The sequence below is a fragment of the Mastigoproctus giganteus genome, chromosome 6 (genome assembly GCF_048544385.1).
Source record: "Mastigoproctus giganteus isolate SK-2022 chromosome 6, ASM4854438v1, whole genome shotgun sequence".
Classification (NCBI taxonomy): Eukaryota; Metazoa; Arthropoda; class Arachnida; order Uropygi; family Thelyphonidae; genus Mastigoproctus; species Mastigoproctus giganteus.
Genome location: NC_143580.1, coordinates 69394810 through 69413420, shown reverse-complemented (window position 1 = coordinate 69413420; position 18611 = coordinate 69394810). Strand labels below are relative to the sequence as shown.

The window sequence follows — 18611 nt, the reverse complement described above, 5'->3', positions numbered from 1 at the left end:
AGATGATACACACTTCTTGGCCAAAATTTTAGAAACATTACCTCATTGTTTGGATTCAACTAGTAGTTCAATGGTATCCAGTGTTAAGCTTAAGTCATCTCTGTAGCAGCAGTAACGGATACTGCATGTAGATTTTCACCGGGATCCAAATCAAGAGGTGAGGTGAACAAAGAAGGTAATTGGATTAGCCACCATGTTGGTTGAATCACTGGTGAATAAATAAAACGCAAATTATAGCCCCATTAACGTCTTGAAAGGGACCATCTTCTGAGAGTTTCCTAAATATGTGGTATTCTTTATTCGGCTTGTCAGACATATCATTGGATGTACAATATTTCGACAGTCTCATAAATTGTGGACATTGTTGTCCTCGCAAATCCCAGTTCCATCCCAAAGCTTGGTTATATCAGGAGGTTTTTCATACATAGTCGTCAATTAATGATCAATGATTATGCTGATGGTATTTAAAGTATCGAGTTTGTCGAGTGACCATGTCGTGTGATTCTGACTGAATAACATTTCCTTCAAAACATGTTCAATCAGAGTCAAATGGAATGCGATTATAGGATTTCTAATATTTTAGCCGGGCAGTATATGCGAGGTATTTTTAAGTCCAAAGACATTTGAAAAATATACTGAATACGATAAATGCAACCTCACTGTTTGTTTTCTTCTGTTCCTCTTTTTTTTTTTTGTTTTATATTTATTTTTTTGTCTAAAGTGCGCATTCTCTCTCTTTATATTTTTTCCATGATCGAATGTTTATATTTATTTGTGTGTAGCCAAATCCACTTCTTCTCATATCTAATACTTACTGGTTTCAGAGAAACCTGTCATCAACCCTTTCTTCTTTCCTAAACAACTGGCCGAAGGGATGAGAGTGATTGCCACGTGTAGCGTTCTTACAGGAGATCCTCCGATAACAATCCGATGGTGGAAGGACGGGATGCCCTTGAGCAAGGAGATGCTACAAATTGACGAGTCTTCCCTAGGAGATATTGGTTCCTCGCTTGTATTTAACAGTGTAGGAAGAAAACACAACGGAAACTATACGTGCCTGGCCGAAAATGCCGCAGGATTCTCCAACTTCACAGCTACAATGCTAGTGAATGGTAAGTAAAGTTGGAGTTGCTAACAGGATATCATTTGTATGGAGTGGCATGCGCGCTGCGAGTACTTTTATTCAAGGTTTTCTGTAAGAAATCCTTTTGTGTCCACGAAGAATATATCTCAAATAGGTGTAAGTCCATGCATGAATGTGCTTTTCTATCTATGAATATATAAAATGCAACGTATTCCCCACTGAAATCAGCAAAAACTTTCCAATGAATCGATACATCACACTAAGCTGTTTTTTATTTTCTTTATCATTGATTTCTAGTACCTCCCCGATGGAAACTGGAGCCCGTAAATATTGCGGTTGTTGTTGGCGAGTCAGTGACCTTTGACTGTCAAGCTGATGGATATCCTCATCCCCTCATACGGTGGAAGAAAGCCACAGGCAAGTTTCATGGTTTTTTCTGCCGGTTATATCGATAATTCCATACTAGGATAAAAGCGACTGGGTATCCCTTGTGGAAATCATAAATATTCCACAAAGTTCTGCATATTTTACAAGTTTGTCGAAATTTCTTTATATATTCAATCATTATCCATGGCTTAAGGAAGTAATGAATTGTATAGCTGGCTAGACAATACGTTATGAGATCAACCCAGCACTGAGCGAGGGTATTTGTTCACTGTAATGATACATAATTGTAAATCAGACTCTTATCAGCAACATAAACACAACTATTCACACTCAAATAATCACGGGTGTTGCAATCTGCGGTGGCTAGTTGCGCTGATGTGTGGCGTATTGTAATCAGTGGAAATGCCCTTCCACTGCAAGCACCAGAGCTAATCAGAGCCCTTTAATTAAACTTGGCCACGTGAATAATAGATGGCAACCTCAGATTTTCATCTTTGCTGTAAAATTCACCAGTGCACACAATCCAAATCAAATTACCATTGCTCAAAGTAAAAATCAATTACACCAATCGTAAAACTCGTTTAATGTTTATATTGTTAGGTTCAACCTGACTGTATTTTCTGTTGTTCTTCAACCTGTACAACTGGCTACTTGAATAACTCTCCTTAACAAAATTCTGCCCTTACCCGGCGTATTTAAAGGGATGAGATTACGTTTAACTCTTATGAAAACGTAATTCTTCTCTTCTCAAAGTTTATTGGAACCCAATAACGCATTGCAGTAACATGCACGGGTTGTGGAAATCCGGTGCATTGTAGTAATTTTGGTCTTGCTTAACCTAAAATTGACATCGGAAATGTTTCCATTTAAGGGAATTTTGTGAAATTTCCATAAAGCGATCTGGAACAGCCTTCAGAATGGACCATGAAAGATTCACGACACTCACTAGATTTTATTCAGAATGTCTCACCTCGACTTTTTATCCATTCGCCCTTATCGAGCCAATGATACCATTCTCTATGACAGGAACCATATAACTAGTGTTTCCTATTTGTCTTCTTAATAAAACAATCAAGAATAATGATTTTGTTAAAAATGGTCATGGATGCAGCAGGCTTTTTGAGAGAAATCAGACAAAATTGGGTTTTAGAAAGATCGATGAAGTCAACTTCTACTTCTCCGCTAAAATTCAGGGTGATTCTTGTAGATATGACGTTTCTGAATTCACATATGACAATCATATTGCTGTAATACTCGCTAATTTTAAGGGAGAGGTGATTCGAATGCCTTCCAGGCTCTTAGTTCTCTAGCATCTAATTTTTTAGTGAATTCCTCAAATTGGAAAAGCAGTTTGATTTGAGGACCCACAAAAATATCTTGACGTCACCGCTTCGAAGAAATTTTTGCCTCAGAGAAGAAAATCTTCTTTTTTTTTGTCCATCGCTTTCACACACATTTTTATCAAACCTAGCTTAATGTGCAATGGACGTAAATAGATTTTTGACTTATCCACCAAAGGAGGATGTGGTACATTTTTCTAGCCTGGTGTAGTTTCTTGAACGGTCTGGCCATTTTTTTAACCTGTAGTGCCAGTCCTTCGCTCGACTTTCCTACTCGTAAAAAAGGAGAGGCATTTAATATATCCATCTTGCAACGCGGTCAGCAAAGCTACCACTTTTAGGTCAGCACAGATATTCCATTTGTATTCTTGATATAATTTTTGCAAAAGAACTGTACGTTCTCGTACTCTTACTTCATGTCAACTGCATGGACCAATGGTATAGATGGATACTTATTTCCATTATAGAGTGAAATTGCTTTCGAACTGACCTTGGATGAATCAATGAAAAGCCGTCACTGCTCGTGGACGTGCTCCAGATCTAAATCTTTCATTAATTGCTGAATATTGTTACAGTAAATAAAAGCACCATCCATGGAGTAATAGATTATGCTAGTTTGCCTCTTCCTATAAAAAGACACCTTGACAACCTATTCAAGAAGATTCTTCTGCTGAAGCCATGATCCTAGTAATTGAGATCTGGTTTTGTAGAGGTCCAAATCTCTGATCAAATCGTTCAATTCTGCCTGAGCGATTAGATGTGGCTTTGCAGCATCAAGAGTTGAAAAATCTGGATCTGTACTCGTTCTGGGTTCTGCATCTTCTAAAGACTGCTTTTCCCATTATGGATCAAAGTCAAGTCCATAAGTTTCTGATGATTTTGGCACTGGGACTGTATCAACGTTAGGAACCGGTCTTAGAGCAGAAGGTATATTGAAACTATGTTATTCTCGGATTTAAAGACAGAAATATTGGTCATGAAAAAGTAACAATCGTTAATGTGGTCTAGAAGTTCCCACCATATCACCGGAACAGTAAAACGCATCGATTTATGACTATCTCTAAGCTAGCCTAATAATGTCCTTGAACATGAGCTACAGGAAATCTTTGGATTCCATACTTTATCTTGATCTCTGACCTTATGTTCAAAAAAGAGTTTAATAGGATTTCCTCATAAGTTTTCACAGTGGCTTTCGCTGCTATTTTAATACCACTTCTCCCCAAATGTAACAAAAGCTATCAGGCTTATTTCGGCAAGAACGCTACATATTTAATGTATTGAGGTACGCGCACGAACACAATTAAGAAATTCTAGATTTTTATTTCTAATTTAAACACAGTTCACGACTTACACTTGTTTACAAAAACTAATTTGCTAAAACACTAACTTTTTCACCACTCACTTTCTGAAACACACTTTGGGAAATACGAAAATGCTTGTTTGGTGAGGAACTACTCGTATATACACCTATGAGCCAAAACATTATGATCACCTACCTGATATGATGTTGGTCCTCCACGTGCAGCCAAAACAGCTCGTACTAGACGAGGCATGGACGCTACAAGATTTCTAAATATGTCTTTTGGTATCTGGTACCAACACGTAACCAACAGATCCTTTAACTCCTGTAAGGTCCGTAATTGAGACGCCTCACATCTGAGTTTCTGTTCCAACACAAACCACAGATGCTCGATGGGATTGATGTCTGGGGAATTTGGAGGCCAGGGAAGGACCTGGAAGTCTTCCTCACGTTCTGCGAACCAGTCTCGAACAATCAAAGCGGTGTAGCATGGCGCGTTATCCTGCTTAAAGACAACACCGCCAGAGGACAAGACTTGCTATGAAAGGGTGTACTTGGTCAGCAATGATGTATAGGTATGTTGAGTATCAGACGGCTCAGGGGATTTCTCCCATCTCCGCGTATGTTCTGTGTATCGAGCGACAGTATCCTGTCTACGCCACAGGTTTAAAAATAATGTATGGGTCATGTGGTATGTAGTTTGTTGTGCCCATTGTTCATCCCGCCTGTTAGCCGCCGGTCCCTAGTGGGACCCGGCGTTACCATACCTAGCGACAGGGACGCCGGTCGGGTGTACCAAGAGACCAATTATACTTTGGCAGGTCCTGCCACTTACGTTCTGGGATTTCGGTGGCAAGGACCTAAAATAAAGGTTGGAGCTATCACTGTTGATTTAAGTAAAATTGCATTTAGAAAGCGCTGCGTGGGGTTTTACGCTGAAAGAACTATTTCTAGAGAGCCTAAAAGGTCGGGCAAAATTTGATGTGATTTAAATTTGGACATGTGGGGCAGTCGCTGTACAAGAGAAAGTGTTGGGAGGGGAGGGTCAAGACTTGGGGGATGAATTAGGAAGAAGGGTCGGATAGAAAGGTGACCCCCCATTTTCAGTGGGACATGCCCATGCCCCACCAGAGTGAAAATATCGGGAGGGGGAAGAGCAAATACCCTCCCCCCTCCCAGGATAATAGGAAAAAACAGGTCCGCGCAAGGGAGTGCGGTTTTGGGTTGCCAGTAGGCCATCCAAATCACCCTCAAGTCTTGTCTTTCTGTGGTATGGTGAGTTTTTTGTACGTCACGTACTTGTTCGACGGGCGCCTCCGTAGCCAGGTGGGAAGGAGCAGTAGTGGGTATCACATGCTTCTTGATTAGACCGGGGTTCGAGCCCGTCACCACCAAATACGGAGGATGCAGAAAGGTCAGGGAATGACCACCGAATTCCCGGAGCAATATGGCCTTAGTTGCTAATGCTCCTAAAAACCAAAACAACAACAACTTGTTCGACCTCCTACAGTCCTAGTCGGGGTTGCCTTTGGTGTATTGCAATCATTGTTTTCCTTCTAGAAAATAGATCCTGGGCATATTGACTGAGTACCTTGTAGTCCTCTTGCGTGTCTAACAGTATGGGTTCTTGGTTGTCTGGTATATACTGGATTGCCGTTATTAGGCGTAGTCGTCATACAAATCGCACTCAAACATTAAGTGTCTCTAGAACTCCGGGTTGCCACAGGGACAGTCTGCGTTATTTATGATGCCAAGTTGGTGAAGTTTAGCTTTAAACGGGCCGTGTCCTGTAAGGAGAAGGTGGTATTTCGACCAGGGTGAAATACCGGGGTGAAACCACGCTGGCACCTTAGGGTACAGCTTGGTGACAGTGGGGAGGAATCTTCTAGTCACTGCTCCTTTTTCTGTGTCGCTCCATCTCCTCTGCCAAATCTGGAGGAGGTGGTCAGTGATTCTTCTGTACTCACAGTTGCAGTCATTAGTGATGTCAGTAGTGAGGTCATACATTGTAGCCGATGTGTTTCTAGCAAGATGGTAGACAGACCAGGTAGCCTCGAGGTCCAGGGGAAGAACCCCTGCCAGTACTTGGAGGGCAGCCGTGCTAGTTGCTCTCGTCATGGTAAGGAGGATGGTCCTCTAAATGGTTTCGAGTATCCATTTATTCACTTCTACTCCCGCTCTCACGTACGAGACAGGGGAGCCATACGTGATGGCAGGAATGAAGAAAGCTTTATAGTAGAGGGTCAGGGCAGTACGGCTGAGTCCCCAGTACGTGCGATTGACTCTAGCGACGAGGGCGGCCTATCTTCTTATCTCTTGTTTAATGTATTAGAATTAGTGATGGCCGCATGTTGCAAGAAAGCCTATGGCTTATGCTGCACCAGCCAAAAAAAAAAAAAAAACAAGGATAAAAAATATATATAATAAATAATAATAATTAATAAAAGAAAAGGAAATCAAACCTATCATCCTATGAGCCTCCGTGACCCGAAGGTACTATCCAGATGACCTTTGAATTTCCCCAAACTGTCGGCCTCTACCACCCATGAAGGCAACTTATTCCAGTAATTTATAACTCGCTGGCTAAAATAAAACTTCCTGCAGTCCAATCTAAATATTTCCCCCCCGTAACTTGAATTTATGTCCTCTAGTTCTAGCATCATTTATAATCTTAAAAATTTCGTCCTCATTCATTTTACTGATGCCTCTCAGAGCCTTAAACACCTCAATCAAATCTCCTCTAAGGTGTCTAGTTTCCAAACTCTGCAACCCACATATTCGAAGTCTTTCTTCATAAGGACGCCCTTTTGCCGATCTCACGAAGCAAGTTACCCGTCTTTGCACCCTTTCAAGAAGCTCGATGTCTTTCTTTAGGTGCAGTCTCCATACTTGAACACAGTATTCCAAGTGTGGTCTAACATAAGCCTTATATAATGGGATTATCACGTCCCTATCTCTACTTGCAAAAGTTCGATAGATCATCGATAGGACACCATGGGCCTTCCTTGCAACCTGTTTACAATTTCATGTTTGACGGTATCGTAACACTCAAGTCCCTCTCCTCCAGTACTGGGTTTAGTTGAACTCCACCAAGTGAATAAGTTATTTTGGGATTACTGTTTCCCAGGTGTAATACCTTACATTTTGTTGGATTAAAGCATAGCTGCTATTTTAGGATTTAGTTCATATCCTAGGTGTGGCTCGAAATTTAATTTTCTGTCCAGGATTATTTCTTTGTATTTAATCTGTTGGCACAGATTAACTGTTTTGTTCTCAATCTTAATTTATGGTGGCCTCCTTAAGTCTAGCGCATCGATTTTGTCTTGCCTGGTGCTAGTTTGAGCAAGTGTAGCTTCGTCCAGTGTAACAGATTTTGCAGGGCATCATTTGCTTGCATTTCTAGGGAGGATCTGCTGTCAGCCTCGATGGTCAAGACCAAGTCATCTGCATAGGCCTGGGCCTCCACACCATCCAGATCCATGGCGAGGAAGTCATCTAAGACAATGTTCCACAGGAGTGGCCCCAGGACAGAACCCTTGGGGGCAGCGACTGAGACATTTATATGATGTGGTAACTTGCACTGCTTTTTCAGCCAGGTAATCCTTCATGCAATTGTAAAGATTCAATGGAAGTTTGGCAGCTCTGAGTCTCGCCAAGACGCTCGGCCACCAGAGGGTGTCGAACGCTCCGGCGAAGTCCACTATGATGACGAGGAAGTATTTCCTTTGAAAATGGGTGGCACTAGAGAGGAGTTTCTGTATTGCTTCGATAGTGGATTTGCCAGGAGTAAATCCGTATTGTTTGTCATGTTAGGATTTGGTTCATTATAATCCCTTGTGATTCTGGTATGTAGCAGCCTTTCGTATATTTTACTAAGGGTTGGTAGCAGGGCTATGGGTCTGTAGGAACTAGGTATCTCTGGTGGCCTTGTTGGGTTTTTTAGCAGCAGTTTTAAATTTGCCTTTTTACACCTTAGTGGAAATTTACCCGCTTCCAGGCAGCAATTGAATAGTTTTAGCAGTAATTCCGGTATATGTTCCGTTGCTTCTTTTGTCATCTCCGGTTCGATTAGGTCCAGTCCAGGACATTTCTTATTTTTCGTATATGGCTTGCTGCATCCTGAATTTCTTCTAAGGTGAAGGGGGGGGGGTTCTATTTGCTCATTATTATAGCGATTATTTGCTTGGCAGATAGCCTGCTGCTCATCTGTTATTGTTGTTGGCAGCTTCTGAAGGATGTTGTCCAGGATATTTCCGATCGACTCCTCCCAGGTTATGGTTAAGTTTCCTTGTGCTGTTTTGGTGGCTGTCACGACTTACTCTTGGGGAATTTGTGAGTGGTAATTTTGTATACACCCTCTGAAATTGCTTCCTTCTATGCTGTACTAATTTCCTCATTCCTGTGAGCTCTGGGGTCCACCAGAGCGTGGCCCCTGCAGTGGGGTTCTTCTCTTCATGAGTTTCTCTGCTGCTTCAGTTATTTGTATTTTTGTTACGGCCTTCTGGAGTCGTTCCGGGTTTTCACTCTCGCATGCCTGCTCCCTCAGTATGTGCAGGTATTGCTGGCCTGCTGTGCGTAGCGTCTCTCGGAAGGTGTCCAGTTTGCCTCGCCGAGGGCGAATCTATTTAGCATGTGCCTGTCGGCGGTTGTTCTTGTCAGGTTCCTTTCTAATGTGAAGGTTATTGTACAATGGTCAGAGGTCGTCCAGGCGTTTCTAACCGTCCAATATCGTTATGTGGGTGTCTATGTTTCTTGTGGCTAATGCTATGTCGATCTCTGCTTCCCATAAGGTGTTGCAGAAGGTTGGGAGGCAGAAGGGCTGGTTTTTAACAACAAATATGGAGTTGGCTATGTGCTCCTCGAGCCTTTGCCCATTTCTTGCACCTCTTCTTTCGAGCGTGCAACTGTACCAGAGGAGGTACCTGCAGTTGACGTCCGCTCCCACTATATCTTGTGTCCGCTTAGTGCAGTTTGAAGATTCTCCAGGTATGTTTTCGCGTAGTCGATTTCTGTCCCTGGCCTGCAGTATAGGGCAACCAAATAAAGACTTCCCAGTGTGGTGATCAGTGGGCACGTGTTGCCCAGAGAGTACAGAATTGTGGGATTTTTGTGACCATGATATGGGGTTTCCTGATTATTACAGTTTCCCATGGGGTTTCATCTATGTACTGCACAATTTTGTATTTAATAGGATATCCCCGTACTTGATTCTGGTGCGTATACGGTTCCAATATTATGAGGATGTCGGCGTTTTCATCGTCAGCTTTTAGTCGGACCTGCAGCTTTCCCGGCATATGGATGACTGTTCCCAGGGTATCCTAGCAGAACATTGCCCAAAGTATGACACCGCCGACACCGGCTTGTTTTCGTCCCTGTGCATCCAGGCGCCATTAGTTCCCCAGGTAAACGACGCACACGTACCCGGTCGTCCACACGGTGCATCAGGAAACATGATTCATCGGACCAGACGACCTTCTTGCAATCAGTCAAGGTGCAGTTTCGGTGCTCCCGTGCCCATTGTAGGCGCTGTCGCTGGTGAACCGTGATTAGCATGAGCACTCGGAGCGGCCTGCGGCTACGCAGCCCCATTTTCAGTAGGGTTCAATGTACTGTGTGTTGTGACACATTACTCCCGTCACCAACATTCCAAATTACCGGCGAGTTGCGCCACAGTCACCATTCTGTTCCCACCAACTATCCGGGAGAGCCTTCGAGCATCGATGAGCCGTGGTCGTCCAACACCTCGCCGGCGGTTCGTGGGTTTTTCTCTCCTTGGACTACTTTCGGTAGGTACTAACCACGGCTGAACGTCAGCATCCCACCAGCCGTGTCGTTTCGGATATGCTCTGACCCTGTCATCTGGCCATTACAATTTGGCATTTGTCAAATTCGCTTAAGTCCGCTGCCTTTCCCATCTCTAGAACAAGAGTAACTCTGATTAATGGAGGAGCTCAGTATCAGGTGTTTTTTATACCGTGTCCCGACCCGCGTCGTAGTTCATTTGCAGTTGCTTCGATTTGCATAACCACTCGCTGGTCATAATGTTTTAGCTCATCGGAGTATACTGGTAGAAGGCTCGCAATGTGTATCTAGAGAATTCTGTCGAAAGTTCTGCAACTTTCCAGAAGCATCCCGACCTTTCTTCCGCATGTAGCAGTATTCTGGAATGTTCTAGAAAAAAAAATAGATAAAATAGACGGAAACAGATGATTAAACCAACCACAGGACTTGGCTTTCGGTCATTAACCTACGATATTTAAAAACTGAGGGTGATCAGAACTTTATAAGCACATACGAGTATAAGAGTTTTTAAACATATTTCTTACGAGAATCTGTCGAATTATTTCAGGGTGGTAATTGCGTCGACCAATGTTATCTGTTGTGTAATTCCTTTAGAGGTTGGTTCTATATCCAGCCACGCTGTTGTTAAAGGTATTGCCGAACCAACTGCTGATGTTTAGGTTATCTTTTTTATCTCATTACAAATCGTATTCCTTCATACTGAGAATTGATCGATCTTTGGCAATCAACGTTTTGAAAATTTTTTATATGAATTGGCGCATTCCGAAACTTCTCCATTTGCTCCAGTCTGGTTAGTATTGAGTTCTTGAATTTCCTCTGTTGAGAGATTTGCTGTGTTATTTTGATCATAAATGGCGAATCACTTCTAGAATTTATCAACTTGGAAAGGAGCGATTCCACACTATTTGATAATCTGTTAAAGAGGCTTCGTTTTCAAGTTATGAAGCTGTTCCTTGGATATTGTATAGAGTGGATATTAGCTTGGTATTCAGCCAAATAAAAATACAGTTCTCAGGTCTTTCCGGGTATGTATATTTGGAATAGGACATTGCTGATTTTTATTCCTTGTATTTTGCACAAAGGAGTAAATTATATAAGCAGATTTGTTTGCCTTGGGAGTGAGCTGGAGTTCTTTCAAATACTTGATGACACTGTTCATCAGGCGTTAATGGTTCTGACCATTTCAATTATGAGAGGGAATGGATATATATGATGAATATTTTTCTTTAAGACATTAAATTGTTTAATGTGTTTAATTCGTTTCCTTAAAATATTTTTACGAATATGTTCGGTTTTTATTTTACGGGCAGACCAAAACCCTGCTGGCTATCCAACCACAGAAATAGGAAGGCAGACAAGATAGAAATCTTTTATGCCATACGCTATCGGAAGCCTTATATCTGTCGCGAGCAACTGAGTCTCTCTAAACTTTCCCATTTAATTTGTTCACATATCAGCAACATACGCCAAGATATCATTTATGGATCGATACTGAAGGAATCCATGTTGGCGTTCGTTAATCGGATGGCAGACTTCATCATAGCGAAAAAATTGGCAGTTGTTGGATTTCTTTAATACTTTGGAGAGGGTTAATGGTACAATGGAACGATAACTGGAAAACAGGAAGTTTTCACGCTTTTATGAAATCACCTGAAAAATTACCATATTTATATGTAGAAGGTAAAACACCAGTGTAATGAGAAAGTAAAAAGGAAACAAGAAATACAGTGGAGTATAGGTTTGAGAATAAATGAAATATCAATAGGACCCTCCAAAGACTTCTTTGAGAGATTATTCACGCATCTTACCCTCGTGGTAGAATCGCCGTCCTCCCCACACCGAGTGGTAAAGATCCTATTTCGAATCGCGTGGGGAATTTTTGAGCCTCTTTTGATAAGGTATAATGACTGATGATGTACTTCCAGCCAATGTAACTTCCTTCGAATAATATGTACTTCAGAAGCTGATTCTTTTTTGCCTTTCTAAATTTAGATCAAGCATACTAATACAAACTGCTATACTAATACAATTTGTAATATATTTGATGGCTGTTATAAAATTGTGTATCCATTTTCTTCGTTAAGACGAAAAGCTTATTTATGCGAATATAGTTTTGAAAATCAGTTTTTGAATTAACCTAAGAAGGTAGCTAGTTAAAATTAACTAAGTCTAATTATTTGCGTAATTGGTATAGACCAACAAATTAGAATCCTAATTTATTTAACTTGTGATCCGAAACTTAAATTCCTATTTTTTATAACCAATATCCATTATCATCTGCGCATGCCCAAAACGCATATGTCACGCAATATGATTATCGATACAATAAAAATATGAGCTGGTTATTTGTTGTAGTGCTTGGTTTTCTTTGAAATTCAATGATAATTAATTCATCAATGAAAAATTATTAGCAGAAAAACTAAATCTTATCAACATATTTTGCTTACATTTAATATATATTTAAAAACTCTTATTTGTAGTAATAAGTGTTCACTTACAGATAATTATAACCAAATCACGAACAGTGCCATACTAGTTTCATTTTCCAATGAGAACACGTTTTCCATTTTTGGTTAATGGCTGCCTGTTTCGATAAAAGGATATTACAAATCTTATTATTCCTTTGAGTGTATTGAATGTAATAAAAGATGCTATTATGCACTACGTAATACAGTTATTTTTTTCACGCAGTTGTCAATATTTAGTTCCATGCAGATGATACTGAAATTGTGTTACTTCCGTTGTAAAATTGAGCACCGTGTTAGTATCGACAGTTTCTCTTTGAGCAAACAAGGATGAAACAAATCTCGGATATTTTACCCACAATCCACCACGAGTACTTAAAAGTGACACGCAACAAAAAGAAACCAGCATTATGCGCAGGCGCGGCAAACAAAAATGTCAGTTCTAAACTACGTCCACAAGCATCGGCTAATGTTGCGCGGGCATTAGGGGTCGGAAAAAAAAATTAACCATAAGGGTATCGGCAAAACTGGCGCGTGAGGTTTACCGATAATTAACATATCATTTCCGATACTGGCCGGTCTTATCGACTAGCGCTTAATGGGCATATCTATAATTGTAATAGAACCTGCACGTGACAGAGTTAACTTGCGAGATAATGGATGGCCATAAACATCGTCCGCTCTTCAAATGTTCCGCGCAGAAGAATACCTAAGACCATTAGCGGTGAAAATCGGCGGAACAGATCGATGAAGCCTTCGCGATCAATCAGTTCCTGAAGAAAATTATTATTGTAGGACGTTATGGACACATCGTAGAAGGTAATGGTCTGTGAATGTGTAAAACCTTGTATGGTTCAAGAGAGGAAACCATTTTCTCTTCTCCTTTAATACTCTCTCTCGGGATGGTTTATCGAGCTTCTGATTAATCGCGTATACTGGTGTCGACACCTGCAATTGTTTCTCTGTCCGATTCACTCATTGCAACTTTATAAAATGTTACATTGAGATGTCAGAAATATCTCTCCGTGGATCTAAATGGGCGTGGAAAATATTAATCAGCGTTTTAAAAGTTGTTGGTAACTTTAAATTGGAGTTGAGTGATTTATCGATTGCACGTGCCTCAAGTTTAAAATTTTGCTGCGCGGAATTTGCGGATGGTGCTTCTGTACCAAATGACGGCCGTATCTGCCAGATGGCTTGTTCGTGTTGTTAGGTTAATATTGAAGAGCTCGTTTACAGATTGTAGTTGCTGATTTGTGAGTCAAATCCATTCTCTTCACTTTGTATCCAGAATATGAGTTTTATAGTCATAAGATCCATGTCCTTATTTTGAGGGGTCCTCGACGTCCATTTTAAATATCCTCATTCTTAGATATTAGATATTTTTTCCATCTACAGCAAATATTTCTTTTTATGGCAGTGATAGTTTGCACGTGTGTCCTTAGAACCCTCATCTAAGAGAGTTAAGTAGTGTGGGAACATTGGAATCAGTCGATTGTGTTGTTCCGTTACGGAGCATGTTCACATATCAAAGAATGGCGTATAAAATAGTAATCCTGATTTGAAATGCCTGCTTTGTTATTATGAATTCTATTTAAAATGATCCCAGTAGAGACCAATTCTTTGATAGCATGTTTCTTATAATACATTGGCATGTAGCAATGAAACTTGTGAAGTTTCGTTGTTGGTTCATCAATGTCCTTTGTTTGGCAATCATCGTTTTGCAGTTAAACTTACCATTTTTCCACAAGTTGACATCCAAAGTACTGTGTGATTGAAAAGTTATTTTCAAAATTTGCGTTTCTTAATTTCAAGACATTCTTGGGAGTATTAAATGAGATTTATCAGAATGCAGATGTCAATTTTTAGAGTTCCATCCAAGGAACAGCCCACAAATAAGGCTACCCTAAAGACTGGGACTTGGTGATTATTGTTATTTTTTTTCCTTTTCGGCCAAAAGAATGGAAGAAAAATGCCTAGGTTACCTTTGAACTGACAACAAGAATTTTTGAAAATCATTTAAGCCTGTTACGGATTTTTACCACTAGGTGAGGACTCCATACCAGCTACTCTACCACCTTGCAGCTGACGTATCAACCCAAGTAATCACTTCCAGAATACGATTTCATGATTTAAAATTCTTCTATCTTTATCAGCTGTTCCTGACTGGAAGCGACTCCTTAAAAGGATTATTTTCTCCTTAATCATTTCAGTAAAAAAATAACAACAATAAAACTATCGAGGATATTTTCGAAACATCTCAATTATGCTTTTCCGGTGGGGGACGGCGAGGTTTGCTCTTTCATTCGACTTATCCGGATCTTCCGAATTTCCTTTCTTCGAGCTGATCAGCTTTATACCAGCTACTGTTGCTAAGTAGACAAGAACTTTTCTCACGTCTGTTGACACAGAATGAAGACTCGAATAATTTCCCAACTCCCTGACGTAATTATACTTGGATATTACATCTGTACCCTTTCATTCGCGTATATTAGAACGTTCGCTTATCGCAGGAGATGGAGGAAGGCTATTATTCTATTGAAGAATGTGCCGCTAGATAGGCGATCTAATGACAGCATGTGCCCGGTTAATAGACAGATTTCCATACCAGAGAACACCGACAATGGATGAAGATGAATGCCCAGACAGGCTGATGAGAAATGGTTTACAATTCCGAACAACAAGCGAAAAAGAAAAGACAGTTGAGCAGTCAGAGACCTTCTCTCTCTATCTCTCTCTGATTGTTAACATATGCATGAGGAGTGAACATTACCATAGTACCCGCCGGCAAAATTTGAAAGTTTCTTTTGCTTTCCGTAGAATAATATGCTCAGCCATTCGCACGTTTTTTTTTTTCTTTCTCTCTCTTCACGGATGGCGCTCTGCCCCGACCATTTTTTGTCAGTTTATTTCTAAGAAGAAGAAACAGAGAGTCCACGAGGTATCTCCATAGCGATCAATTCTATTCTCTTTCGTTGACTGTTCACATGAAAACTGCATCACAGCAATTTTATGCTGTCCGCCTGTGACACTGCGGAGTCGTGTATTGCGGAACGCACTGTTGTCAGGATGAAAGGAAGTTGAATCGGTTTTCTTCGATGTACGGTAGAGAGAAATTCAGTCTTCGGTTGAAAATGTGACAAGCAAAAATGCAGAAGAAAAAATTTTGATAAAATTTTCTTTATCAGATTAATGCGAGCTTTGTGAATTCGCAAGATATAATGAAGTTCTCTAGTTTGTTTTAGTGAACATTCAGGAGATTATTAGGGAGACGGGATTGATTTATTTAATATATATTTGTAGAGAACCCTACAGTAATTATTACTGACAATGGTATTATTTAGCTGAATGTTGTCGATTTAAAATTATTGGAGAGATGGAAATAATTTTAATGTTTATGTGAAGCATTTAGGGAAATTATTAGGGAGAGCTTGTTTATTTAGATATTAGTGGGGTGCATTCCCATAAATTGTAGGGAGATTAGGGCTGTTTGGCTCAGTGTTTTCAGTTAAAAAATTATTGGGAATTTTTGGGGAAAATATAATGTTTATTTAGATATTAGTGGGGTGCATTCCCATAAATTGTAGGGAGATTAGGGCTGTTTGGCTCAGTGTTTTCAGTTAAAAAATTATTGGGAATTTTTGGGGAAAATATAAAAAAAATTGAATATTATTAGTGTGTAACATACGGGAAAATTATTAGGGATATAATTTTATTCAACTTCTATTTTATTTAGCTTATTGCATTTAGGGAAATTATTAGGGAGATCATTCCAATAATTCATAGAGAGATTGGTGCTGTTTGGTTTGGTGTTTTCAGTTTAAAAATTATTAGGGAATTTTGGGGAAATTATAATAAATTTACTATTATTAATGGGGAAATTATTAGGGATATAAGTTTATTTTAGCTTTTGTATTATTTAGGGTATTGCGGATAATTTAGCCATATATGTCAATAGGGAACATCTAGAAAATTATTAAGGAGAAGAGGAATTATTTAGCTAATTGTGCCACTAGGAAAATTGTTAGGAAGAAAGGGATTACTTAACTTTACTGTAGGAAGTATTTAGAAAATGATTGGGAGAAACCCGAATTATTTTTACAAGTCTGGCAATAAAAAGTATTCGGGAAATTATTATAAAGTGCAATGAGGTGTTTATTTAGCTAATTATGTCATTAGAAGAGAAGGATTAGTTGGTATAAATGTGCCAATAGGAAATATTAAACGACTATATTATTATGGGAGAGGGAATATTTGGTTTAAATTGACTAAAGGAAAATTAGAAAGATTGGGAAAATTATTTATGGAGATTGGTATTAGTTATCTCAGCGTTGAAAGTGGGAAATTTCTTAGGGAATTGGGGATAATTCAGCTAAATATGTTAAAAGGAATCATTTGAAAAATTATCAGTGAGAAGAGGAATTCTTTAGTTAACTGTGTTATAGGAAATTTATTAGGGAGATGTGGATTATTTAACTCAATGTTAGTAGAGAGTATTTGGAAAATGGAAATTACTTTTCCATGTTTGCCAAGTGGGGAGTATTCTGGAAATTATTAGAAAGAGGAATGTTTATTTAGCTAAGTGTAATAGGGGAGAGGGATTAGTTAGTCTTAACGTGCCAATAGGGAATATTAGGTGAATATATTATTATTTAGCTAAATTATCCGGGATAATTTAGCTACATATATTAATAAGAATAATTTGAGAAATTATTAGGGAGAGTGGGTCTGTTTTAACTAAATGTGCTGCTTAGGATAACCGTAACTCAGCACATTAATGGTATTTGGAAAATGGTTAGGGATATCGGATTTTCTTGGCTAAGTGTGTCGATATCGGACTATTCGAGAAATTATTAAAAGGGAATTTCCCTCCATCCATTAATAATAATAAAATGTCATGTCGATACATTTAGAGAAATACAATCAGGGTGAGATGTTAAATTGGCGATCGTTTTTCTTTCCAGGACCCATCATTTCTATTGGATTATTACATTTCTCAATTTTTAATCTGCGAAACGTAAATACCGAACTATTCCTTAAACCCAGCTGGTTATATAAATTGCCGTTAATTTAGTAATGATGAGAATGGTGTGCCAATGAAGGTTGTTTAGTAGAAGTTTTATCGACAGCATAAGATAATTAATTTATTATTCTACAACGTTAATTACCTTGATCAATATATTTTCATTATCAGCGAGACCGCTAGGATATGTGGAAAGGATTTTTTTTTCTCCCCTTTCTTTGAAAGCTTAATTCCATTTAGGGGAAGGCTAGAGTTTCCCCTAGATAATAGGAAAGATTTATCACCAGCTACCTTTTTCAATGAAAGAAGGTCACCGTACTTCAGATAAAATAAGAAATCCATCGTCTGGCTGGATCTCTTATTGTAACCAAGTTACCAGGGAATCTCCTTAAGAAATATAACTTGAATTTAAAGAAAAAAAATAAATGTGTACAGCAATAAAAAGGATGATGCGTTTGAATATTTTTCATTCGCTATTCTGTGAGTCATACGTTTTATATTTAATGTTGACAACCTAGAAGGAGAAATATGATTTGAATACCAAATCATATTAAGGCACAGCATTAATATGATTGGGTATCCTGATCATGTTAAGGTACAGCTAGAGGATTAGAACTAGAAAATATATTTTTCTTTTGACTAGTGCATTCTGTGCTGCCATCTGATGCATCAATGCGGCACTAAAACATTCATCAATCCATTCTGCTTTCTAATGGAATAATGCTTCTTTACGTATGCAGAAGCATGAATAAATGTATGGAATATCCATCTGAACACAATTTATTTATAGAGAACTCTTTTGAAAATGAAAGACAGGCAACAGATACTGTAAAATTATATCAGAAAATATTTGCCGATGCTTTGAGATTGCAAGAACATTCTAAAATGAAACGATAAAAGAAATATGGAATTTCATTTATGTTATGTTGAAATTCTTATTTCAACTTCCTTTCAGATATAGCCGAAGAGAAAACGAAATGGATAAATAAATATACTGTATTTTTTAGTATAAGACTCATAAAGAAAACGCAAAAACTGGGTAACATATTTGAATATTTTTTTTCAAAGAAAAAATCATTGTAATGAAGGATTTTTAATACTAAAAAGTATTGTGGAATATGGCTGATTATTGGAACAATAGGACCTGGCTTTTTATGATAAAATTCAAGAATGTTTTTTGACTTGTTTATATTTCAACAACATTTTTTCA

General features: G+C 39.0%; 1 protein-coding gene across 1 annotated transcript in view; it reads left to right on the top strand.

The window, feature by feature from the left end:
* LOC150084397 (cell adhesion molecule Dscam1-like) overlaps positions 1-18611 on the top strand; it is a 304173-nt gene that overhangs the window by 222414 nt on the left and 63148 nt on the right. The window contains exons 9-10 of the mRNA XM_090375203.1: positions 825-1112; positions 1382-1501. Of these exons, the coding sequence (XP_090231329.1) occupies positions 825-1112; positions 1382-1501 (408 nt within the window). The remainder of the gene's footprint in view (positions 1-824; positions 1113-1381; positions 1502-18611) is intronic.